Source organism: Dreissena polymorpha, chromosome 3 (genome assembly GCF_020536995.1).
Source record: "Dreissena polymorpha isolate Duluth1 chromosome 3, UMN_Dpol_1.0, whole genome shotgun sequence".
In the NCBI taxonomy this organism is placed as follows: domain Eukaryota; kingdom Metazoa; phylum Mollusca; class Bivalvia; order Myida; family Dreissenidae; genus Dreissena; species Dreissena polymorpha.
In genome coordinates, this window is record NC_068357.1 from 94,367,221 (window position 1) to 94,390,845 (window position 23,625).

General features: G+C 34.6%; 1 protein-coding gene across 1 annotated transcript; it reads right to left on the minus strand.

Annotated features, from left to right (window-relative positions):
• Positions 1-14,125: 14,125 nt before the first annotated feature.
• LOC127872412 (uncharacterized) lies at positions 14,126-18,963 on the minus strand. Its single transcript, XM_052415743.1, has 6 exons — positions 18,443-18,963; positions 17,790-18,087; positions 17,432-17,647; positions 15,934-16,005; positions 15,387-15,510; positions 14,126-14,151 (listed from the first exon to the last, which is right to left on the minus strand). The coding sequence occupies exons 1-6, from the start codon at positions 18,844-18,846 to the stop codon at positions 14,126-14,128; spliced, it is 1,140 nt and encodes a 379-aa protein (XP_052271703.1). The 5' UTR covers positions 18,847-18,963.
• Positions 18,964-23,625: the final 4,662 nt, after the last annotated feature.

Here is a 23,625-nt window from a genome sequence, read left to right on the forward strand (position 1 = left end):
CAGCATCGCCTATGGCCTGACTGCGCAAAAGCACATGTTGGGTTTAACAAACGCTTGCCGAAACGCATAAGACCCATTTTCGCATGACGGCGCTATTGACGTGTGATTTAAATGTGTCGAAAGAAAACTGCGTTTAAATAAAATATAAACATACGACTTGTCGTCATTAAAATCCAGAGTTAAAATGAAAATACGTCACACGAGAAAGGTATTTCATACTATCTTGGCTCTCGTATGGTAAAAAATTACTGAGGGTGTACATCCTAGTTAAGTGGGATATTTCCAGATTTATATACTGGTATTTTACACGTCTAAAACTTTAACTGTTACATATCGCAGATTCAAAGATGTCTGTTTTTATTGAAAGGTCATTTTACCCAGCATATCCCAGACATGAAGAGTGTCCAAATTTGTGAAAACACTTAATATTTAATTAAATCAATGAAATTTATCAATTGTAATTACCAGCTTTATAATTTTTTGTGTAGTGACATATATTCAATTGTGGTGTTATCAACCGGAATAACCTATGTGAGAATCTGGTGAACAAATCACTGCACTAACAAAACATCAGTCTGACATTGATAATGCTCAGCTGTACATATTTTTATTATCAATATCTTGACCATACATGCCAGAATTTTTTAGGTCCAAAGCGGGACATTCCATAATCAAAGTACCGACAGTACTGATGTGACGATGCTTTTGAGAGGATGGATATAAAAGCATCAAGTTAAGTTTATCTACATCACCACAATTACCACAAGTGTGTATGTTGGTACGAACAAAAAAATTGGTTCAAAAATTTTGCGAAAAAAAAATGGGTATGAAAACAAATTTGGGTAAGTATACTTACATGTACCCTGGGTACTCTAAGTATACTTACATGTACCCCAGGTACGGTAAATAAACGTAATTGTACTCGGTCCATATTAGACTGTACCCGAGTTGTATTCGCGCCCAAATCCGATGTCGTAAAACGCGCAACCGATTATCTTAAACACACTTCTCTTCAAAAAACACTGCATCAACATGCTTTTTGAGTATGTGTTCCGATAATATAGAGGCCATTCTACAGAAAATTGACATAAATGTGCAGGGCTTAACACTAAGGCACGTCCGAACGACATTCACTGCCTGTACCTTGGTCCGGGCTAGCCAATGTCCCAGGAACATGGCCGACCGGTCGTGTGTATTTTGGGTGGGATTATATGTTCTATATCAATAAACTGCGTTTTAAATAAGCTTTTCAAAGATGCAAAAATCTTAATACAGTACGATCAGATGACAATTAAATCCCAGAGTGAGTTCGGAGACAACAAACGGATCGTATCTCGAAATAGATTCGGAATCCCCTGATTGCAATAAAAAAGAGGCCGACAATTCAGAAAATCCCCGGCGGTTTTCGTGGCAAAACACGTCAGTGCCTATTTTTAAACGGAATGCCGCTAGACACGGTTTTTGATTGGTTTCCTCGAAGTGACGTGTTTTCTCGATGAAAATACGTTTGAAACTAAAAGCCGGGATCGCCCAGGATCGTCCGGAATGATGAAGGTATAAAATTCGACATTTACACAAAGTTACTATAAAATTAATAGTTATTTATCAATTTTAAATAATTTTAATTTGTTGTCATTATGGAAAAGTTATTCCATCCTTTGGACGATTAATAAATCCATTTAGAGGAAGATAGAGACTTTATTTAGATTAGAAGTGTTTTGACAATATTTTTGACGCAATTCAATTAGCATAACTAATATTAATGGTCGATCCCGGCTTTTAGTAGAGAGTTTACCCTGTACAATTGTTACAACTACCGTAACACGTTATTTTGCTAAGATTTACATACCATTTCTTGTAAGACGGTAACCCGGCAATCTATGTAAAAAAGGTTTTAACGTTCATGTCGTTGTTCTTCGGATACGAAAAGAAAAGGGAAGGAGGAAAGTAAGAGAAAGTATGAGGAAATAAAAAAACAAGAAAATTTCTCCAGAAATGGCGTGAAGATTACAAATAGATGTCTTAAATAGATGAATATTGAATTCAATAGCATTAGTAAGGCAAGCTAATAAGAATGATTTAATCATAATTGCGCATCTCCAAGCACAAGAAAATACAAGTTGAATGATAAATATAAAGGTTTTTATAATACTTGGGTCAGGGCACATTAAAGATTGGTCAGGGCTAGTAGGTTCTGCATTTACTAGCCGGAACGGGCTAGTTGAAAAAACAGTTAATTTTAAGCCCTGATGTGTATATATAATTATTACAAAAAAAAAGTCGACAACGACTGATTTAGGGTTAAATTTCCCGGGTACATTTTAGTATATGTACCATACCCGGGATACATGTAAGTATACTTAAGAGTACCCGGGGTACATGTACGTAGTACCCGAGCCGACAATGAACAATCGAGCGATACTGGAAGGTGCAACCTCTCTCACGTCCCCTAGCATCGCCTTAAGCAGTATTCAATTCTCAACAGGAAAGTGCTGGAGTCATTGATCCCGAGGGACAAGAAAACAATTGATTAATGTTCGAAATAAATAATTTGATTAATGACAATTCTATTATTTGAGCCAGGTCACAGGAAAAGCGCAGTCAAATCAGTATCCAATTAAATTATTTGTTATTGTCAGAAAAACGCTTTTAAGCAAACAGCTTTCAAGCGACTGCTGGCTGATCTAGATCCAAACTGGCCACAATCGCCTTAATGTCTCTTTTACTGTGACACAGTTCATTTAACATTAAAATGATAAAAAGTACTAACACTAAGAAAGAGTATACAAACCAGTAAAGAGTTTGAAATCAATGTTGAATTTCAGGACAGCTTGGTGATCTGCAAATCCCCGATGAAATGTTGATATCGGGTATCATAGTCATTCAATAAGTCGCAAAATGCTCGAATACAATTTATAAAGCACAATGTGACTTATATTGATAACTAAAAATACCAGTATGCCAGTTTTGCCGTGTCAAGCTGTTACGATCCAGAAAGTCCTTCATTCACATCGAGTATATATCCTTCGAATTCCAACTATTGTTGTCATAAGCGGAGATTTAGTGAATAAATAATTCATATATCCTAAATGACAGCTTCTAAATAGCGAAACAAGCCAATTTATGCAGTAAGAAAGTTTTGAATCGAGACTCTCATGGTGGCGGCCATTGTTGAATGTTGAAACACGAACGACAACTCTGCTAGGAGAATGTTATCAATGACGAGCAATCTCCTACGCAGTGGAGAATGCAAAAGGGAAGTAACTGAAAAATCAAGTTATTTCAATCGGACTGGCTCGGTCTTTTAGATAGGTCGCCATTGTGATTTTTTTGATGGTTATGATACCTTGGACGATGCTGTTCGCATCGTCAAAAAATTGTCGGGACATTTGACCAAAGACACCTAAAACGATCTATCATTCCACCTTTACTGTAGTCAGTATAGTCAACAAAAACTCTTGATACTTTTATTCAAGACATAAAACATCTGATATGAAGCATGAAATCTAAAACATAACAATAACAGTTTTATTAAATACATGTAAGACAATAGCAAACAACGAAGATAATATTCATCTTTTTAGAGTACAAAATCTGGAACATTACGACAACAATACATTATATTACTTTCAATGGCAAACATTAACGCAGTGGAGGTTATCCAGTACACTGAAAGTACGAGACTTGCGACCCGACGAGACTTCGCGCGACAAGGCAAATTTTCACAGCCGCCATTTTGACATAGCGAGACCGTGACAAAGCAATCGAGACAGAATAAGATAACAAATTAACAAAGAGTTGCCAACACAGAAGTATTCATTGCAAAGGTTTGTTGAGTTTGATACATCTTATTGTTTCATTTGTTTTCGACTATGCTTTGTATTTACTTATAAAACAACGGTGGGTATTTTCACCAAATCATGCGTATCATTGTTTACACTTCAATAATCCGAGAAATGTGTGTCGTGGCTTTTTTCAAAAGGCTTGGTCAAATAAAGCTCTATATTATTCATGTTGGTATTCTTACAAACGTTACATTTCAACGCATTGTGTGATGCTAATTTTATTTGTATTATTAGCAAATTCATGATTTTGAATGAGCACAAAGGCAATACAAATTTAGTCATTTTTATATATTTTACCAATTTCAGTTTCATCAACATATGTCGTGGCTCTTTTTGAAAGGCTCAGTCAATACTAGCCCTATATATATCATGTTGGTATCTTTACAAACGTTGCATTTCAATGCATTGTGTGTTGCTAATTTAATTTGCATTATTTCAAGGTGCCTGAACCACGTGACTTTTTCGGCTATGTGTGGGACAGTCGGATGTTAACAAAACGTCGCTTCAGGTAACGTTTTTGATAATTTCTTCATTATTTCAAAACCATTTTCAAAAAAACAAAGACGAGTGCCCGGTCATTGTCAAACGACACAACTTTGGTAAGTTTGCGCTAAATTAATTAAGTAATTTATCCAAAAAGTGCAACCGCGTGCTTGAAAACACACGAAGTGAAGTGCTATGTGTGGTATATTTTTTATTCGCTCAACAAAAACGTTGATTACAATGTTGTCGAGGGTTTAAAAAATAGGGCGGACATTGTAATTCTTCATAGAGAAGCTACATTTATTGTATGATTGCGCAAATACATCTGATTCGGAGTGTGTGTATGAAAATGTAATGATGCTATGTGTGGGACACATTTTTTAAATGCTATGTGTGGTATACAAACTAAACTAGAGAATCGAAAGATTGACATTAACGTCAATAATATTTAAAGTCTGTCTGAATAACAAAAATTGGTCAATAAACATTGTTGGCAGTGTTTTGCGCGCCTTAAATATGATAATCCTACTTATAGTCATATTTTGTTTACTTTTAGAATGCCATTTGTTTGCGAACAGTGTGGCAGAGAGGTCAAAACACGGTCGGGGATCTCCTAACACAAAGCCACCCACGCACGGACAGGAAAATAGTTCCGTTGGGCAAACTTTTTCTTGTCTGTTTCTATAAAATTGATTGTTACAAAATGTTGAATTTTCAGTGAATTGTTAATGCCAACTAATGCACTTATTTAATACACAAAATCGTAAGGATTGTTTGTGCAAGATGTCATGTGAATATTATTGCAACAAAACTACAAAAAGTGTTAGTTGTGTGTTTTTAAACAGGGATGTGTAGGCATTTTTGACTGTAACGATAGTTATTAAATAAGCATAAAGAGATCATACAGCATTTTGAAACAAATAGACACTAGGATCAATAACATTTTTTTCTGGAAAATCATGTATTTGTATCTAAATCCTATTGAGCTATCTGATATATCACGCATTCTATTATTATTTTTTTTAAGTTTAACATTTTATTTCATTTGTATTTTGTTCTTTACAGGGAGATTAAAGTATTTTTGGAAGCACCTTCAAGAGAAGTACTGATATCTTGATCAATGAAAAGTTGTCATATACAAACATGTATAGTAAATGTTCCAAAGTTTAAATGACTGTTTGTTTTATTACCAGATGGTGCAAGTATTGCAGGGAAAGAAAACAATCAAAGTAAACATGACATCAAATTTTTTTACAAATTGAACAACATAATATGATTTAATGTTAATAACTTGGTGCAGTGGTAACAAGATCTTGCAGCGCGCTTTCGTGACCGGGGCGAATGAGTATTTTTATTAAACATCTCAAACTATTTTCAGTTATTCAGATTTCATTTGAATTTGAGTAAATGAAGTATTGATGCAATTCAATATGTTTGTTGGTATAATGACCCCCACAAGTCAAGACGTTTTGGTGATGATCATTTGTTATGACTTAATTGGAGCATTCATATGTTTGAATAGCAAGATTTGCAAATTCATAAATTGACTGATTACAATTTCTTTGTGAATACTAATGTACTTCTTTATGTATTTGGTGCTTTAATTTCTATTGTTACATGTGCATGCTAGTTATAAAGTAATGTTATTTTTAATGACGTGTTTATTTTGATATACTGAAGATATTTATATGGGGATAATATTGGAATAGACCACAAACAAGCATTATTGGATTCGAAGATGTTCATATGGAGATGATATTGGAATAGACCACAAACAAGCATCATTGGATTTAAATTGTTATTTGTTATAAAACACCTGTTTTATTAACACACATAATCAGATTTTATATTCATCTAATCAATATTAGTAATAACATAGATACAAAACCCATAAATATACACACATATCAATACACACACTTTGTTTTGCTTATGCAAAAATACATGTTAAATGGTATGTATGCATAGTTAGTTGAAATAGCTTTCCATAAACATCACAAAATGAAGCGGGGTCCCTGCCTATGTCACTGTGGTTTTGATAATTAACTTGCCACATATCACCTTCCGTGTGGTTTGGTGGTGTTCATGTAGATCTTACACAGCTTCGAACCTTAAAAGCGTTACAAATCTTTCGACTAATCCTTTTCAAGTCTGAAAAACAATAGAAGTAAACCCGTTTTAAAGCATGTGCTCTTATTTTCTTTGTCATTCATTAAAACATGGACCAAATTCAATAATCAGGCAGAAATATCAATCATTATATTTATTTAAAGACAATAAGTAAAACAAAGAAATATTATATTTCAACATAACATGTATGCTTTTATAAGAATTATGTGCAGTTAAACATAAATTGTTTAATCATTACACGATTACGTCAGTATTCAATAATGTAACATTTGGTTAATTTGATATATTTTCAGGACAGACTAAAGTTTATGTTCTAGATTCTTACAAAACTGTGTTCAGATTAAATGCAGAACTGACGGGCAAATTCTTGTATACCACACATAGCATTTAAAAAATGTGTCCCACACATAGCAGTATAACATTTATATACACACACACTCCGAATTAGATGTATTTGCGCAAACATACAATGTAAGTAGCTTATCTATGAAGAATAACAATGTCCGCCCTATATTTTAAACCCTCGACAATATTATAATCAATGTTTTTGTTGATTGAACAAAAAATATACCACACATAGCATTTCACTTCATGTGTTTTCAAACACGAGGTTGCACTTTTTAGAAAAAATACTTAATTAATTTTGCGCAAACTTAACAACGTTGTGTCTTTTTACAATGACCGGGCACTCGTCTTTGTTTTTTTGAAAATGGTTTTGAAATAATGAAGAAATTATCAAAAACGTTACCTGAAGCGACGTTTTGTTTACATCCGATTGTCCCACACATAGCCGAAAAAGTCACGTGGTTCAGGCACCTTGTATTTGCAAATGCATAATTTTGTATTAGCTCAAAGATTATACAATTTTAGTCATTTTTTATTATGTAATCACTATCAGTTTGATCAATATATGTCGTGGCTCTTTTCGAAAGGCTCAGTCAATACTAGCCTTATATTAATCTTATGGGTATCTTTACAAATATTACATTTCAACGCATTGTGTGATGCTAATTTTATTTGTATTATTTGCAAATTCATGATTTTGAATGTGCACACAAGCAATACAATTTTAGTCAATTTTTCTATTTTTTTACAATTTCAGTTTGATCAACATATGTCGTGGCTCTGTTCTAAAGGCTCAGTCAATACTAGCCCTATAGTTATCATATTTGTATCTTTACAAACGTTACATTTCAATGCATTGTGTGGTGCAAATTTAATTTGCGTTATTTGCAAAATCATAATTTTGTATTAGCTCAAAGATAATACAAATTTAGTCATTTTTTTATTTTGTAATCTCTATCAATTTAATCAACTATGTCTCAGCATTTTAAGAAAGGCTCAGTCAATACTAGCCCTATAATAATCATGATGGAATCTTTACAAACGTTGCATTTTAACATATTGTGTGGTGCAAATTTCATTTGCATTATTTGAAAACTCATAATTTTGTATAAGCTCAAAAACAATACAATTTTAGTCATTTTTTTTAATTTTATAACCACTATTAATTTGATCAACATATGTCGCAGCATTTTTGGAAAGGCTCAGTCAATACTAGCCCTATATTAATCTTGTTGGTTTAAATTAATATTTTTTGATATTTTCAGTGTGCTGAAAAGAAGCAAAAGAGGGTCTCTTGCTCTTTAGACGGAAAGTTTGACCCCGCAAAGGAAAATGTCATGACGCAAGTGAAACTTGGGCGTACAAACCCAGGTCATTTCCACATTAAGAACTTTTAATGGTTGAAAAACATTGTGAACTTTAAATAGTGCTGACATACATGTGTGTTCAGAATGCCAAGGATACTGATACTGTCTGATTCAACTGGGAAATTGGATTCCTTTCTTTTCCTGAGACGTACCTTGACCATCCCAGCACTAAGATGATGTTACTATATTCATGTCTACTATATAAAGCAGTGGCGACAACAAACTTCACAAACCTTCAGACTTGCCGAAGACAAAAGAAAATCCAGTATGAATTAGTTTTAAATATTTAATTGATTAAATTAAGCTGTTGCATTTTTTCATAAATTAACACATTCCAGCAGTAAATATCTCTGCTGAACTCAAAAGTGACTGTTAGATCTTTGATCATGTTAATCAAAAATCTGTTCCCAAAACTCATTATAAATATAAAATTTTCAAACTTTTTTAAACAAGAAAATTTGGTATTTAATTTTAGTAAGCTTTTTGTATTGCTGTAGGCTTCGAATAAATCTTATGCATTACCATGTCAGGAGGAATCTCAATCTTTTGTTGTTGAAATAATAAATAGAAAATTGTTAGTATTATTATCAAATTTTTGTTGTTCTATTTCACATTGCAAATGGTTACTTGTGCACAATCTTTTACAAACATGTGATTTTTTTTACATGCTATTGAGTTTTTAATTTTCTTTTCTTTAACTGAATGCTCATTACACTTAGTAACATGAATGTATTGTAACACATACTCTTAAACTTAAATAATAACAAGATTACCTATCGGTGTGGAGGGGGGATGCCCTCGACCCCACATACCTATTGACGAGGACAATAAAATATATAGAACGGAAAAACAAAAAAACAAAAAGATTACCTATCATGCATGAACTAATGTGTATGTTTCAGTGATTAACTGATTTATACTGAGAAATAAAACATAAACGACTTTTATGAATTGCCTTGCCTTCAAATTCTGTTGATTTGTGTTCAATACTTGAACACGAAATCACGAAAAGACTTTCAGTACTACTATGGATATCATGTTCAAAAGGAGTCCAACAGAATAATATGATGGCATGCGAACCTTCGTTGTCTCGGATGATAAAGATCAATTATACATTTTAAATTGTAAGCAATTGGCAGGCGTTAATAATGTTGATATTTTTCACACAGCAGAGTAACATTTTTAATTAATTAAAAGATCGGTCTTTGCTACATGCACATATGTGCGATATACAATGGCAAATAAAACCCTGTGAAACAAATGGTATTGTTACTCGTCAACGCATCCGGTAATTGGATTCCGTGTAGCATACTGCGTGTTGATATTACTAATTATTTATTTACAAGACAAACAAGGCAAAATTGAATGAATATATATTTGTTTATTAAACAACGAAAGTCGAATATTGCGAAACAACTATCACCATCAATGAGCGAAATCGCTCGCAATCGAATGAATCTGCTTTCCTTCAGCTACATGAAGGTCAGCCTGGCTGCACAGGTTCTGAGCGACTCTGTTGGTGAATATTAAAATGGCATGCGAAACTTTGCTGCGTCGGAGGTTAAAAGAACAGTTATACATTTTGAGTTGTTTGCACTTAACATGTCCTAATTATGTTGCTATTTAAAACAAAACATGGTAACATTTAAATTCTATTAAAAGACCATTCTTTTGTACATGCACATACGTGCGATAAACAACGGCAATTTAACCCTGGCGAAACAACCGGCAATTAATATTCATCAAAGGGTCCGATAATTGGGTCCCCGTTCGACATACTGCGTAATAATTAGTCTAAATAATGATTGATTTTGAGATCAACAACGCAACAATTGAACGAATAGGTACTTGTTTATTTAACATAATATAATTTGAATCCGAAAAAACGTAACCCGCTCAATAAGCGAAATCCCTCGCAATCGATATCGTGTAGCCGCATTATCGCTACACAGGGACCAATCAATCGAGATTATCAAATCTCGCGCACCGGTTTATGATCGCTATGTACACAGGTTACAATACACTAAATGATCGCTTCATGTAGGGCTGTACTCTCTAAAAAAATATCATAGTTGACAGGAAGGCATGTTTTACACTTTTTACCATTATTCGGGTGTTATCTTGCGGAGATAATGGTAGGGCATGAATAGGTGTTCACTACTGAATCCCTGAAATATGATACACTTGAAGACTATAGTAAACCATTGCACTAGAAAAGGTTACATTCCACTAAGAAACGGCCGATAAAAAAAATTGCAAAAACAGTCGATTTTGATTTGTGTCAAGTTCTTTCTTGCATTGTACATGACATATCTTTTTTATTGCATAAATCGATTCCGCTTAGAATGGCTTTTAAGAAAAGGTATGGTTGTGGGGGTCTCTATGTGCAAAATGTTGCATTTATTTTCGCTCAAAGTTGTCGCTTTTACATTGAATTATATAGGAAAACTATTTAGTGTATTATGACCTAAACGCAAAACCAGGCCTAGTCACAAAGGAGCTGTATTAACAGAAAATCATCATTTTTTTAGTGGGATATAACGCGTTTTGGCAAATTTCACGGAATAAATGCGTTTGTTTCACGAATTTTAGGAGCATCGTGAGTTTTTAAGAAAAAAATACGTTTTCAGAGAAAAATAAGAAAAAAAAACGTACAAAAACACGTCTTGAGCATCTCAAATCGCAACAATTTGTGCTGAAAGAGCTCATGAACACGTTTTAATAGTTGTTTACTTCTTTTTCTACATAGCTTGTAACAATATTCCAGTATTTAGACCGATTGTAATTATTTAGGGTAATCGTTTTACGCCTGAACGCCCGTTATAAATCAAAGCTCCGAACGCGAAAGCCACATGGCTTATCAGGCGTTATAATAAAATGCATTTTCAAGCATTTCTACGTGAAAGATCGGTCTGAAAATTGGCATGTACATAGAAAATAGGTTTATAAGTATCGAGAAGTGCTTATTTCCCGCGATGTTAACAGTAAACGTTGTCTTATAGGTTACAATACACTAAATGATCGCTTCATGTAGGGCTGTACTCTCTAAAAAAATATCATAGTTGACAGGAAGGCATGTTTTACACTTTTTACCATTATTCGGGTGTTATCTTGCGGAGATAATGGTAGGGCATGAATAGGTGTTCACTACTGAATCCCTGAAATATGATACACTTGAAGACTATAGTAAACAATTGCACTAGAAAAGGTTACATTCCACTAAGAAACGGCCGATAAAAAAAATTGCAAAAACAGTCGATTTTGATTTGTGTCAAGTTCTTTCTTGCATTGTACATGACATATCTGTTTTATTGCATACATCGATTCCGCTTAGAATGGCTTTTAAGAAAAGGTATGGTTGTGGGGGTCTCTATGTGCAAAATGTTGCATTTATTTTCGCTCAAAGTTGTCGCTTTTACATTGAATTATATAGGAAAACTATTTAGTGTATTATGACCACACAGGGACCAATCGATAGAGATTATCAAATCTCGGTTTATTTTGCGTGCTGTAACGGGATATCGCGAGGTTGCTAATCCCTTTGTTTGTATAGGTCCCTGGTAACAGTAAACTATCTACCGAACAGTTACATCAGCTTGACACGGAATGCGCGGCCGTACACATTTCCGAGGTAGGTTTTTGGTGGAAGCAAACCGTCTTTGTGTTCATTTTAACTGCCAACAACTTGACTGGAGTAGGGTCAAACTGTCATACATAGCACCTCGTTGTTTTTATTACAATTACACCCAATTACACTAGACAGGATGGGTATCACTTATTGGACTGTTTGTTGCGATTTTGGTATATTGCACATTCGGATTATTCCGCTATTTTGGAACTAAACATTGAATGTAAAAGACTCATTAATGACGTAGAGTTAATTTGTACAAAACAATTGTTTTGTAAACCGTTTCAAACAAAGACAAAAACAAACACATTTTCAACATTTATTTCATTATAATACAAACTATCGATAGCAATAAGCGACCACTATCTTGAAGACCACCATGGTGTGAATGCCTGATAAAATCAATAATTAGCCGATAAATCGCTGATAAGGTGTCATAAACAACACTGGTACACACGAGAAGTAGAATCGGATTGTTAATTAGGGGCAATAAAGTGATTAGCGCTGGTAAGTGTTAGCGAAACAGAGCTTGAATAGCGACTTTTATTGGGAACCTTACATCGTTTTTTAACGAATGTTGGAACAAATCGTCTCATATCGGGACGCCGGGACAAAGGGCACAAAAGCGGGACTGTCCCGCCGAGATCGGGACGTCTGGCATGTTTTGTATTCTGGACAGGCCATGGACATTGCTCGGGTTTGTTAAGTTAAAGACTTATTATTATCAGGGGCAGGCAGACATTTTATAAATTAAACAGTGCATCATTACGTAGACAACGGGCAGGCAGACATTTTATAAATTAAACAGCGCATCATTACGTAGACAACAATTGCACAACTGCATAGGAAAAAAATTAAATCAGTATATTATGTGGACAACTAACTTGCGTAGCAACGTCCGAAATTAGTCCATGTAAACGGACTGCCAGAGCCTTTCATAATTTTTGCTATGGCGGCTCTGGCAGTCCATATGCATCTCTTCATAAACATAGGTGCAGTTCAGCGCAGAGAATCCGTGGGCTTCACTAAACAGACGTCAAACATGTTAAATTAACCTGAATGGCAACCTACGGATGTTATCCTTTACATGCACCCTATAAAACACGATGATGTTTCAACACACTTTCCTCGCTGACATGTTTTATGTTTAAATTTGAAACAGTGTATTCGGTATCAAATAACACATCGTTATCGACTTGATAGGCTCCAACACATAACCCGACGTGCAAAATATTGGTGTACTCCGACCTAACCAATATTGGGTTAATTTTCCAATATGTCGGATACAGCGTACGAAAGCGAAACTAAGTCAATAAAAAGGAATTATTTATTGTTTTAATGGTACCATTCGTATGAGTTTGTGGTTTAGACAGGTAAACGTTGATAAGATCTTGCAGTTTCAGTGTTCCTTAACCATTGCATTGTTGATCAAATTTTGCACCCATGGGCAAGGGCCGGCGCATTGCAACTATTAGCTAACCATTGGGTTATAAAGCTGAGAGTTGAATTATTGCAACTACGTCCGAAATATAAATTATCCGACTTCTATTTCAATATCTAAATTCAAGATATAATGACGACTTAACTGTTTTACTTTAAGGAAAAAAACAGTAAAACAATGTTTTTAATAAAATAAAGCAACTGAATACTTATCATTTTTACTGCTAAACAACTAATTATCCAAACATTACAATCGCACATACCAATAAAATAATGCTCCTTGAACGTTAATCATTCATTCGGTACCCCTCGCAGATTATCTTAATCGGACTCGGGAGAAATACGGGTTGAAAGTAGTCCGTCCACGTGATACCATTCTTAGAATGTTACAACAACAAAAACAATAACAACGATGGCGTCAGAATGTGATCTTTGTGTAAATAGCCACTGAGATGTTTATTTAAGTCACGGAAGAAAGCGGGAGGACTTGAAAGCGGCGGCCTTAGAATTCTTCCCACTGTAAACCAAGGTTATCCAGCGTATATGCGCCAACTGCTGGTCGAAAATATCACAATTTCGTGCATTCAAACGGTATACAAATGATTAAAAAAAATCTGTCCATTACTTGTACACTCTTTAGACGTAATAGTATGCTGATCATGTTGTTATCCAGGTCATTTGCATTGACGTACCAGGTTAAGATGAAGAAAGCTGACCGGCAACAGAAATGACTGGCTATTCGAGCAGTCTTGCCAGCTCCTTTTGATAATTTCTGTGCCCCCCCCCCCCTAGCTGAAATGATTCACGTTCAGAATAAAGCCGAGAGTCTGCCAAAGCAAAAATCATCAAAAGACTCTATGGCGGCAATTTATATTAACAACCTCCCCTCACCCAACCTCCCCAAGCACCATTTCTATAAATCAATAACAGTTTATTTAATTTAATTTTAATATGGCGCCAGTCGGTTGATAATATGCAAGGGGGTCCACCGATATAGTGATTTTAGATTAAATACTTTAAAATGTATAGATCTTGTATGTTTTATTGCAGCTAGATGTTGAACCACAATTTGTGTTTACATTTACAATTCGGCATGTCATTTAAGTGTCATTTGAGAACATGCTACGTTGATGCACTAAATACTGATAGCTTGTATATTTCTGACTGGAGTATTCTTTGAATTTTACATATATAAAGTACTCTTTATTTGACCCTTGTCAACTGATCATTGGTTATTATATACGTCATGAACCCCTGGGTTAGTACATTCGAATATCATCCAGTTTACAAATAACAGAAATCCAACAATTACTTTGTGGTTTTCCTTGGCTTGTATGCAAAGAGCTCATTGAACGCTGTAAACTAACATGATACCCATGTTTTATTGTGTTTAGAGGTCTTTGCTGCTTTATTCTCTCTTTTTTTAATATTGCCATTTTTAATCATGTTTATCGCAAAATTATCCATTGATATTAACATTTTTTCCAAAATAAATCTTTAATTATGATGCTTTCTCTAGGAGGTTGTTGTACTGATAAATTGCAGTGATAGAAAATGTCAGTTGCATAAAAAAACAAATGCACTGTTTGTGCACATGAAATGAGTGAAGTTACAGGGATGGATCCATGATTTTTTCAATGTGATTCCTGCACACTTTTTTGGTACCCGATTAAATATTCAAATATTAGTTTAACTAATCCGACATAGTTTGTCGAGGAATTATGGGGGCATATGCCACTTCATCCCCCTCAGGATCTGCCCTGGATATAATATTTATTCACTGTATGTCCAAAATCTAGCCAGAATGAGTTGGATGGAATCCAATGATACAGATAATACTCCATGGTAATATCTGTGTGCATTCCACAAATGATGTCATGAACCGTGAAATACATGGAGGATCATATTGTAATGTTTGTAGTTTAACCATTATGCATTTGTAAATAACTATGTTGGAAAAAGTCAAGACATTAAGACATTAAGCTGAAATAAATTAATAAAATCACAAAATTTGGCCAAAATTGGCAGTGGAAGCACAAATTGCATCTAAGAATTATATTATAATAACAACAACAGACCCGGTTTGATTTGGTCTGTTCGTGGTTGTAATGGTAAATGCTACACCACTCACGCCACTAGTACACAAACCTTCAGTTTCTTTGTCTGAACTGTGCCCCTCAATGTCATCCTCATTATCATCAAAGGTCACTATCTCTTTGGCATCATAAGACAGATAACAGCCTTTCAGGTTTTTGGATCTTAAGCTTTGTATCTGAGTAGGGGAGAAATTAATAAAATATTATAAATTTGTATTTCCCTGCATAAGGAACAACTGCATTATACCACATTCCATACTTTACATCTCTTGTAATCAATCTTAAAAAGATAGTAGGAAAGTGTTGTTTTTTTTTCAAATTAAATAAATAAATATTTATTAGTGGTCAATACAATACCCAGTACCGTAAAACATTTTATAATTTAACAAGGTTTGTCACCATTGGATGACATATGCCCCCCTTTTTCCCTATTTTTTCGAAAACTAAACGCAAAGTGTGACAGAATTTTAGACAGACAGACAGACAGACGGACGGTGCAATCACTATATGACCACCTTTGGGGGCATAAAAATAAGCTATGAATAGCATTTTTCCTGTAATAAAATCAACCACAATGAAGATGCATCTATGCACTGTACCTTGTCGTCCATGATGGAATTAAGTGGTGCAACCACTATTGCTATCATAGGTTCAGCTGCACCTGTTTTCTTCTGAATTAAATACGGCAGAAGTTGATATATAATACTCTTGCCGAAGCCGGTTGGTAATATCGCCACGGTATCAATCCCATTCCATAATTCCTGTAGAGTTTGTACTTGCTCTGGCTTAAGAGCATAGAAAATTCCCATTTTCATCTTTGCAAAATGTAAACAACTCGCAAAGTCGGCCATGTTTGTTTTTACTATGTAATTTTGCTTCGCGTAGGCCCGCGTAGGTAGACCGCAACACCGCTTCCGAAATGTGTATTCATACTATCTCCTTCGAGGTACTAATCCGATGTTTGACGGAAAGGGCCGAGAATGTGCGATTGGTTAATCATTATGCATATTGATATAACGAATTCATCAAACGTTATCAGGCATTTGTAATTTGAATTAAATTGGATATTAAGAACACATGTATATTAAAGATATTATCGGACAAATAGAATACCATGTAAATACCAGTGTGTACTAACATTTATCCGACAAGTCTCGGAAAGCCTCGCCGTGTAAACCTTTCTTCAACTCGTCGCACACAATAACACATAGATTTATGTCATTTATATCTAAACAAATACATTCGGATTAGGGACTATACGGCCCATGGACCATACGGCCCATGGACCATACGGCCCAGATTCTCGGACCTTAAGGCCCAGATTATCGGACTATACGGCCCAGATTTGCGGACCATACGGCCCAGATTTGCAATGCATACGGACCAGGTCTTAATTACTATTTCTTTCGTGTTCCTTCAATATTGTATGAATAAATTTAAGAAAATATTAAAATTGTAGTATTTCATGTTCATTCAAGCATGTTTTATATTATTTCATCGTGTAAGGATTATCGGACTATACGGCCCAGATTTGCGGACTATACGGTCCAGATTTGCGGACCATACGACCCAGATTTGCAAAGCATACGGACCTTATCTTAATTAATATTTCTTTAGTGTTCCTTTAAATATGGTGTGAATAAATCTAAGAACATATTAAAATTATAGTATTTCATTTTCTTTCAAGCATATTTTATATTATTTCATCGTGTAAGGACACAACTATGGATACCCTAGTAAATTCCTTTATTGTTTAATATAATATCAACATCCAAAATACACAACAAATACAAAAACAATTTCAGGCACATATATATAGAACACTTCTAAACAAATAAATTTATATGCACAACAAAAAACAACATTTATAGCAATTTTGTGAAATGTGAGCAAACGAATGTACAAGAGCAAAGTTGTATTACATACATACAATCAAACAAATATATTTTATATACAATCAAACAAACAGATATATACATTTTCACTCAATCGTTCACACTAGCAAACAAACAAACACACGTACACATTTACACAGGTCCATACAGTCTACAGCACTAATTCAGAAGCTCGCTCGTACTAATTTCTTTTTTCCCGTACCGGTCCCAAGCCGCGCACAAACGCCCTTGTGTGGCACTGGATACTGGATACTGGGTCTGTTGGTCGCATGTTTTTGCGACACCTGTTGGCGAGTTTACACAGATTCTGCTCACTGATTCGAGCACCAGGTGGTAGGTTTTGGTCGTTTGGTTCCAACACCCGACGGACAATGACGGGTGCACTCTCGAACACGTCACCTCGAACTGCCGCTTTGATCTGTAATTAAAACCGAAACACATACTAGCAACTATTATACATGATTGAACATTTTATTCAATTCTGTAATTAAAAGCGAATAAATGGAATTTATTACAAATATCTGTCCGGAAAAGTCCTGTATACTTTCGACTATAAATACATCTTTCGCGTTCTGAACAGAAGTGAGAAGGCCGGGATTTGCTGTGTGACTGTGTCCCCGCGCTCCTTTCACAAAGGCATCCTCAGTTTGCTTGATGACCGCCGGACAACCAGCTCCCTTTCCTCGGACGCTACATCGCCACTCCGTCACACCAGATACCAGGGTGCTCTTCACCACAAACGCATAGCCTTCACTGGAAACTAGCTTCCGCGAACCTTTCTTGGAACCACCATCCACCACAGTGTACGTAGATGTACCATCTAGTACGACATCGTGGACGGTTTCATCGTTGAGGTCACTGAAAGAAATCATTGTTGATTACTTTACATTAATTAATATAAGTAATACCCAATTAATATAATCAAATAACAAATACGTATGCGATATATACTATAATTTGAAAAATTCATTTATAATGTGCGAGTTTGTATAAGCTTTGTAGCTGAATAAATGGTATTATTGTTTTGAAAAGAAGTAAAACATATAGGAGTGTTATTATTATTTGTATAGAACAACAAATATTTGTTTGATGTATTATTTTATATTATTATAGGAATGTCATTATTATTATTCAACAATTTCTATAATATGATATACAATATAGGAATATTGTTGTGTTATTAACGTTATTAGTTTTTAATCGGCCAACTTACGTCTCTTCTGCTTCTGACTCCATGAAACGCTCTGGGCGACTAACGTCAAACATTGACGTTGAGTGATCTGCTCCAACTGTGTCCATAGTATCTCCACTTCCGGACTCTTCGTGCAACAACAGAGCAGCCTGAGTTGCTTCAATGTCTGTCGGTGCATCGGGCACCCGCAGTACATGGACGACTTCATCTACATCCATGTCATCATCAGAGGTGTCGTAGTGACGACACCTCATACATACGAAACGCAGTTCATCCTGATTACGAACCGCTTCGTCATATACCTCTTCCGATATTCCGGTGTTTCCACATCGGATATGATGGCAACGTTGGCACTTGTCACAAGTGACCGCTCTTGAGTTGGAGTAAATTCTCCTTAAACAAAATAAACACGGAGGCGCAGGCATTTTTCATCGAATATGGTACGACCATGTCCATACTTGATATTTATATTGTCTTCAATAATAACGATTGTCACACTTTACCTTCAATTAGTAATTAAAGACATGCTCACTCTATTAGCATTAGTGTAATAATCAACATCAATCAATATTTGTGTTATAAATAGCGCACCAGATATGCAAACATAAGCCGTTGTTGTATACAATTATAACGATTATCACACTTTACCTTTAATTGGTACTTACAGACGTGTTAATCAATTAGGGTCTATTATCAATTACTGTAATAGATAAGATCAATCAGTAGGTGTCATAAATAGGGCGTATCCAATATACAAACATACGAGTCATTTATTCGAGTGTCATACCCCTATTGCAATTATAATATATTTCATCACGCGGCATGTATTAAATTTAATAATTATGTATTAAATTTTTATTACCGTTTTCACCACGCGGCATGTATTAAATTTAATAATTATGTTATAAATTTTTATAACCGTTTTCACCACGCGGCATGTATTAAATTTAATCATTATGTTAAAAAATTTTATTGCCGTTTTCACCACGCGGCATGTATTAAATTTAATAATTATGTTATAAATTTTTATTACCGTTTTCACCACGCGGCATGTATTAAATTTGATAATTATGTTATAAATTTTTATTGCCGTTTTCACCACGCGGCATTTATTAAATTTAATAATAATGTTATAAATTTGTGTTACTGTTTTCACCACGCGGCATGTTTTAAATTAAATAATTAATTTAATTTACAACTTTATTAAAATATATTCTGTCGATTAAAGTGAATGTTTGCGTGATGTGTACTGCTTACATAAATAGTTGATGGCAACATTAACATGAATTTAAAATCTGAGAGAAATAATAACTATTTCATTTCCCGTGTTATTTATTTTCAAAAAACTTACTAGTATGTATTTATTTTTAACACATTCATTGTACAATGGTAGCACAGTATTGTAGTGTATTCGTGTTTTAGAATAATGTACATGACGTAAAGAAACATGTGGGCCGTATGGTCCGCAAATCTGGACCGTATAGTCCGATAATCTGGGCCGTAAAATCCGATAATCTGGGCCGTATATTCTGGGCCGTATGGTCCATGGTCCGTATAGTCCGTACTCATTCCATATATCTTTCTGAAGAAACGTTATCAGGGTGCAGGATCGCGTGACTTTGTTGGTTTCCCAATAAAACGTTAAAAAATGTATACACAACGGTAAGTGCTGCTTTTTTCAAGTAAATGTTTAAAACTATTTTTTTAAGAATTTAAACTAGTGCATAAATACAGATTATTGTGCTCCTAATGACAATGTGTAATACATCAGAAGAATATGTTCTTGTTAAAACATGCCATATGTGTACTGCACGACTATTGTTCACGCAACGTGGAATTTTGTCACCGATTTCAGACGTATTTAACGATTTATTCTTATACCTTAAGATATCGGCAAAAACTGCGCGAACAACTTTCTTTTATGCACTTAAGATTTTTGTAAATGTATTTCAATAAATTGAGATCTTTGCAAAAATAAAGTTGTAAATGGTGTGTTTACATTTTGTCCAACTCGTGCGAAAACCCCTGCAAATCCCGTTGATTATGCACCCTGTAATAATCAAATACATACCTGCACTGCTATGCCGCAATCATTTAGAGGTATTTGTATTAAGATCAAGGTCATACTTAAAGGTTAAATTCAAGGTAATATTTAAAAGGCTGCAGGTCAAATAACTGTATTTGTTTTATGTTGCTTAATTTTTAAATAATTTTGAACACATGTTAACAATCATAAGACGATGTGTCACGTGTAACACTTGTCTGGCTTACTATGGGGTCAAAGTCACGCCTAGAGGTCGAACGTTAAATATGTCCATAAACCAAATTTTCATTAATAATTCAATTTTGAACAGAACAAATCGTTTATTTCACCCAAGTATACAACATATACAATAAAGGCAATATAACAAAGCAAGATTATTTAATAAATTATAAACTATAAACTTCCGGTAATATTTACAATAGAGTTTTGAAAAAAAAAACACCTTATCAGTGGGATATGGAGAGGGGTTGGGGGGTACCATAGGTGGATAGTAGTAGTACTAAAAGGTTATGATTAAATAATAATGCTACTCTTTTATATATTGTAATGGAAATATTCGTTTTAATTATAATGGTGGTAGTAGTAATAATAATAATTTATTTATTCGGTAACGTGACAATGTAGTTTACACACATTGTGACAAAAACAAAAATCTACGATAGTAAGTGGTTTGTGGCCGTATATATGTTCGGTGTGGGAATAAGTTTTTTAGGTCACAATATACTAAATAGTTTCCCTACATAATTCAATGTAAAAGCGACATCTTTAAGCGAAAATAAATGCAACATTTTGCACATAGAGACCCCATACCCATACCTTTTCTTAAAGGCCATTCTAAGCGGAGTCGATTTGTGCAATAAAAATGATATGTCATGTACGAACCAAGAATGAACTTGTCAAAAGTCATAATCGACTGTTTTTGCAACTTTTTTTCCGGCCGTTGTATAGTGGAATGTTACCTTTTTCAGTGCAATGTTTTACTTAAGTCTCTAAGTTTATCACATTCCAGAGATTTAGTAGTGAGCACATATTCATGCCCTACTACTTTCTCCAAAAGATAAAGCCAGAACAATAGTTAAAATTGTACAACATGCCTTCCAATCAACTATGATATTTTTAGACAGTACAGCCTTCATGAAACGTTTATTTAGTATGTTGTAACCTTATTGTACACGGCGTACACGCCGTACAGGCAGCAAAGATTAATTGTTATTTTCTTGTTGATATCGTCGTCTTTAATTGTGATAATAAACCGAGGCATAAAAATCATGGATAATAAATGGTTGCGTAACTATGTGGCTTTTGTTGTGAATCCTCAAGCAATCGTTCATCCAGTGTGGATCACGCATGAGTGCACCAGCACGCACACGAAAAAGTCACGAGGTCGGCATGTTTACAGCACAATGACAGTTGAGAAAGTAATTACATTACAGCTTTGCTTAACGGTCTAGCAGATAATGGAAAACATATAAATACCGTTAATTGTTGACGGTATGGGCGGGTCAAGCATGCATTTTTTAACCCATTTATGCCTAGCGTCTTGAAAAAAGGACATTGCAAACAGCGTAGACCCAGATGAGACGCCCAGGGCCCTCAATCCATTTTAGGGGAAGTGGGTCGCTACCCATAGCAGGGGGAATTTTCGCGGCGTTTTCCCTTTTTGGGGGATTTTTTACTTACTATCTAATAATTACATTTGTACATGTTTGCACTATGTTCATTGCTTATTTCATAATTTAGTATGTTTGACAAGATTAAATTAAAATAGAATTGAGATATAATAATCATGAGACATCTATCTATATAAAAAAAAAATTTAGGGGCAATTTTTCCCCAAAAAGGGGAAAAAAGTATACTTTTCAGGGGGGGGGGGAATTCGGCCGAATTTCGGCCGTGGATTCGACAGATTGAGGGCCCTGGACGCCGCATAATGCGGCGTCTCATCTGGGTCTGCGCTGTTTGCTTAAAAGGAATTTCTTTATGAAATATTCTTTATATAGAAATAAATATACTTGACATCCCTAATTTTGGAAATAAATTGATCCAATTTAGAAGCGTGTGATAGTCAACTAGGTATAGATGGGTTAAGCTCAATTATTATGAATAAATATTATTTTTATTTGTCAACAAAGGGTTTGTTTGAGAGGGTATAGCAAATAAACATGTGATAGGGCAGGAACAATGATCTATAGTAATTTACATAGATATAGCAATAGTAATAAATTTACATTCGAATCACTGAAATGTCCTTTGTACATTATATACAAATTTTTTTTAAATCAAATAGTCAACAACAATTTACAATTAAATGCATTTACATGTGTATAGAGTTATGGATAATAGTTCACAGTAAATTACAATAATAAATTTACATTCACTACACTGACAAGACTTTTACTCGACATGTGTACATATTATTTGGGCCGCCTCTGTAGTTTGCACACGTCATCTTAAAGAGATAGTGTACTCGGTCATTTTCAATATTTTGTATAGAGCTAATGCATAAGTTATATTCAATAATTGATTGGGGCTAGTACATCGTACAAAAATGTCGTTAAACAAGACAAGCAAAGTATGTATGGTAATTGATAGGTCTTCTATGGGATGGTGTACAGGTAATACCCAGGCATTACAACATATTGTCATATTTGAAAGCAATACAGACAGTACAATTTAATTTGTAATAGACATTGTGATACACAAACAGCAGACACTTATTTGATGCAGCAGCAACAATTAAAAAAAAAAAAAAACATTTATCGCTGGAGGCATTGGTCATAGTAAAAATATATACTTATAGTTTATTTCTTGAATTTACTAAAGATAAAGCGTATAAATTTGCATGTGTTTTTAAGTATATGTATGGAATCTGATGATAAAAATGTGTTAAGAGTAGCTTCATGCAGTTCATTTCCCAAGAATTGTTCTCTTTCAGGGTTAAAGAGAGCACAGTCTAAAAGGTAGTGATGTTCAGAGCCAACTTGACCAGAGTTACAAAGTGTACATGTTCTTTGATCAAATGGGGTTCCATCATATCGTCCAGTTTCAACTGGTAGCCAGTGGTTAGCTGTTCTGAATTTAAAGAGGTATGTATATTCGGATTTGGTGAGTTTTATTAAGTAGTGTTCAAAGGACGGTGTTTGTTTGAAACTTTTATATA

Excerpts from the sequence above, each read along its gene's own strand:
- LOC127872412 (XM_052415743.1), bottom strand. The coding sequence starts at position 18,846 with ATGCCTGCGCCTCCGTGTTTATTTTGTTTAAGGAGAATTTACTCCAAC. Across the intron at positions 18,088-18,442 it reads GAGTCAGAAGCAGAAGAGAC|TGACCTCAACGATGAAACCG; the intron begins GTAAGTTGGCCG and ends GATTTCTTTCAG. Across the intron at positions 14,152-15,386 it reads TTCAGACAAAGAAACTGAAG|AAATGGTGCTTGGGGAGGTT; the intron begins GTTTGTGTACTA and ends ATTGATTTATAG.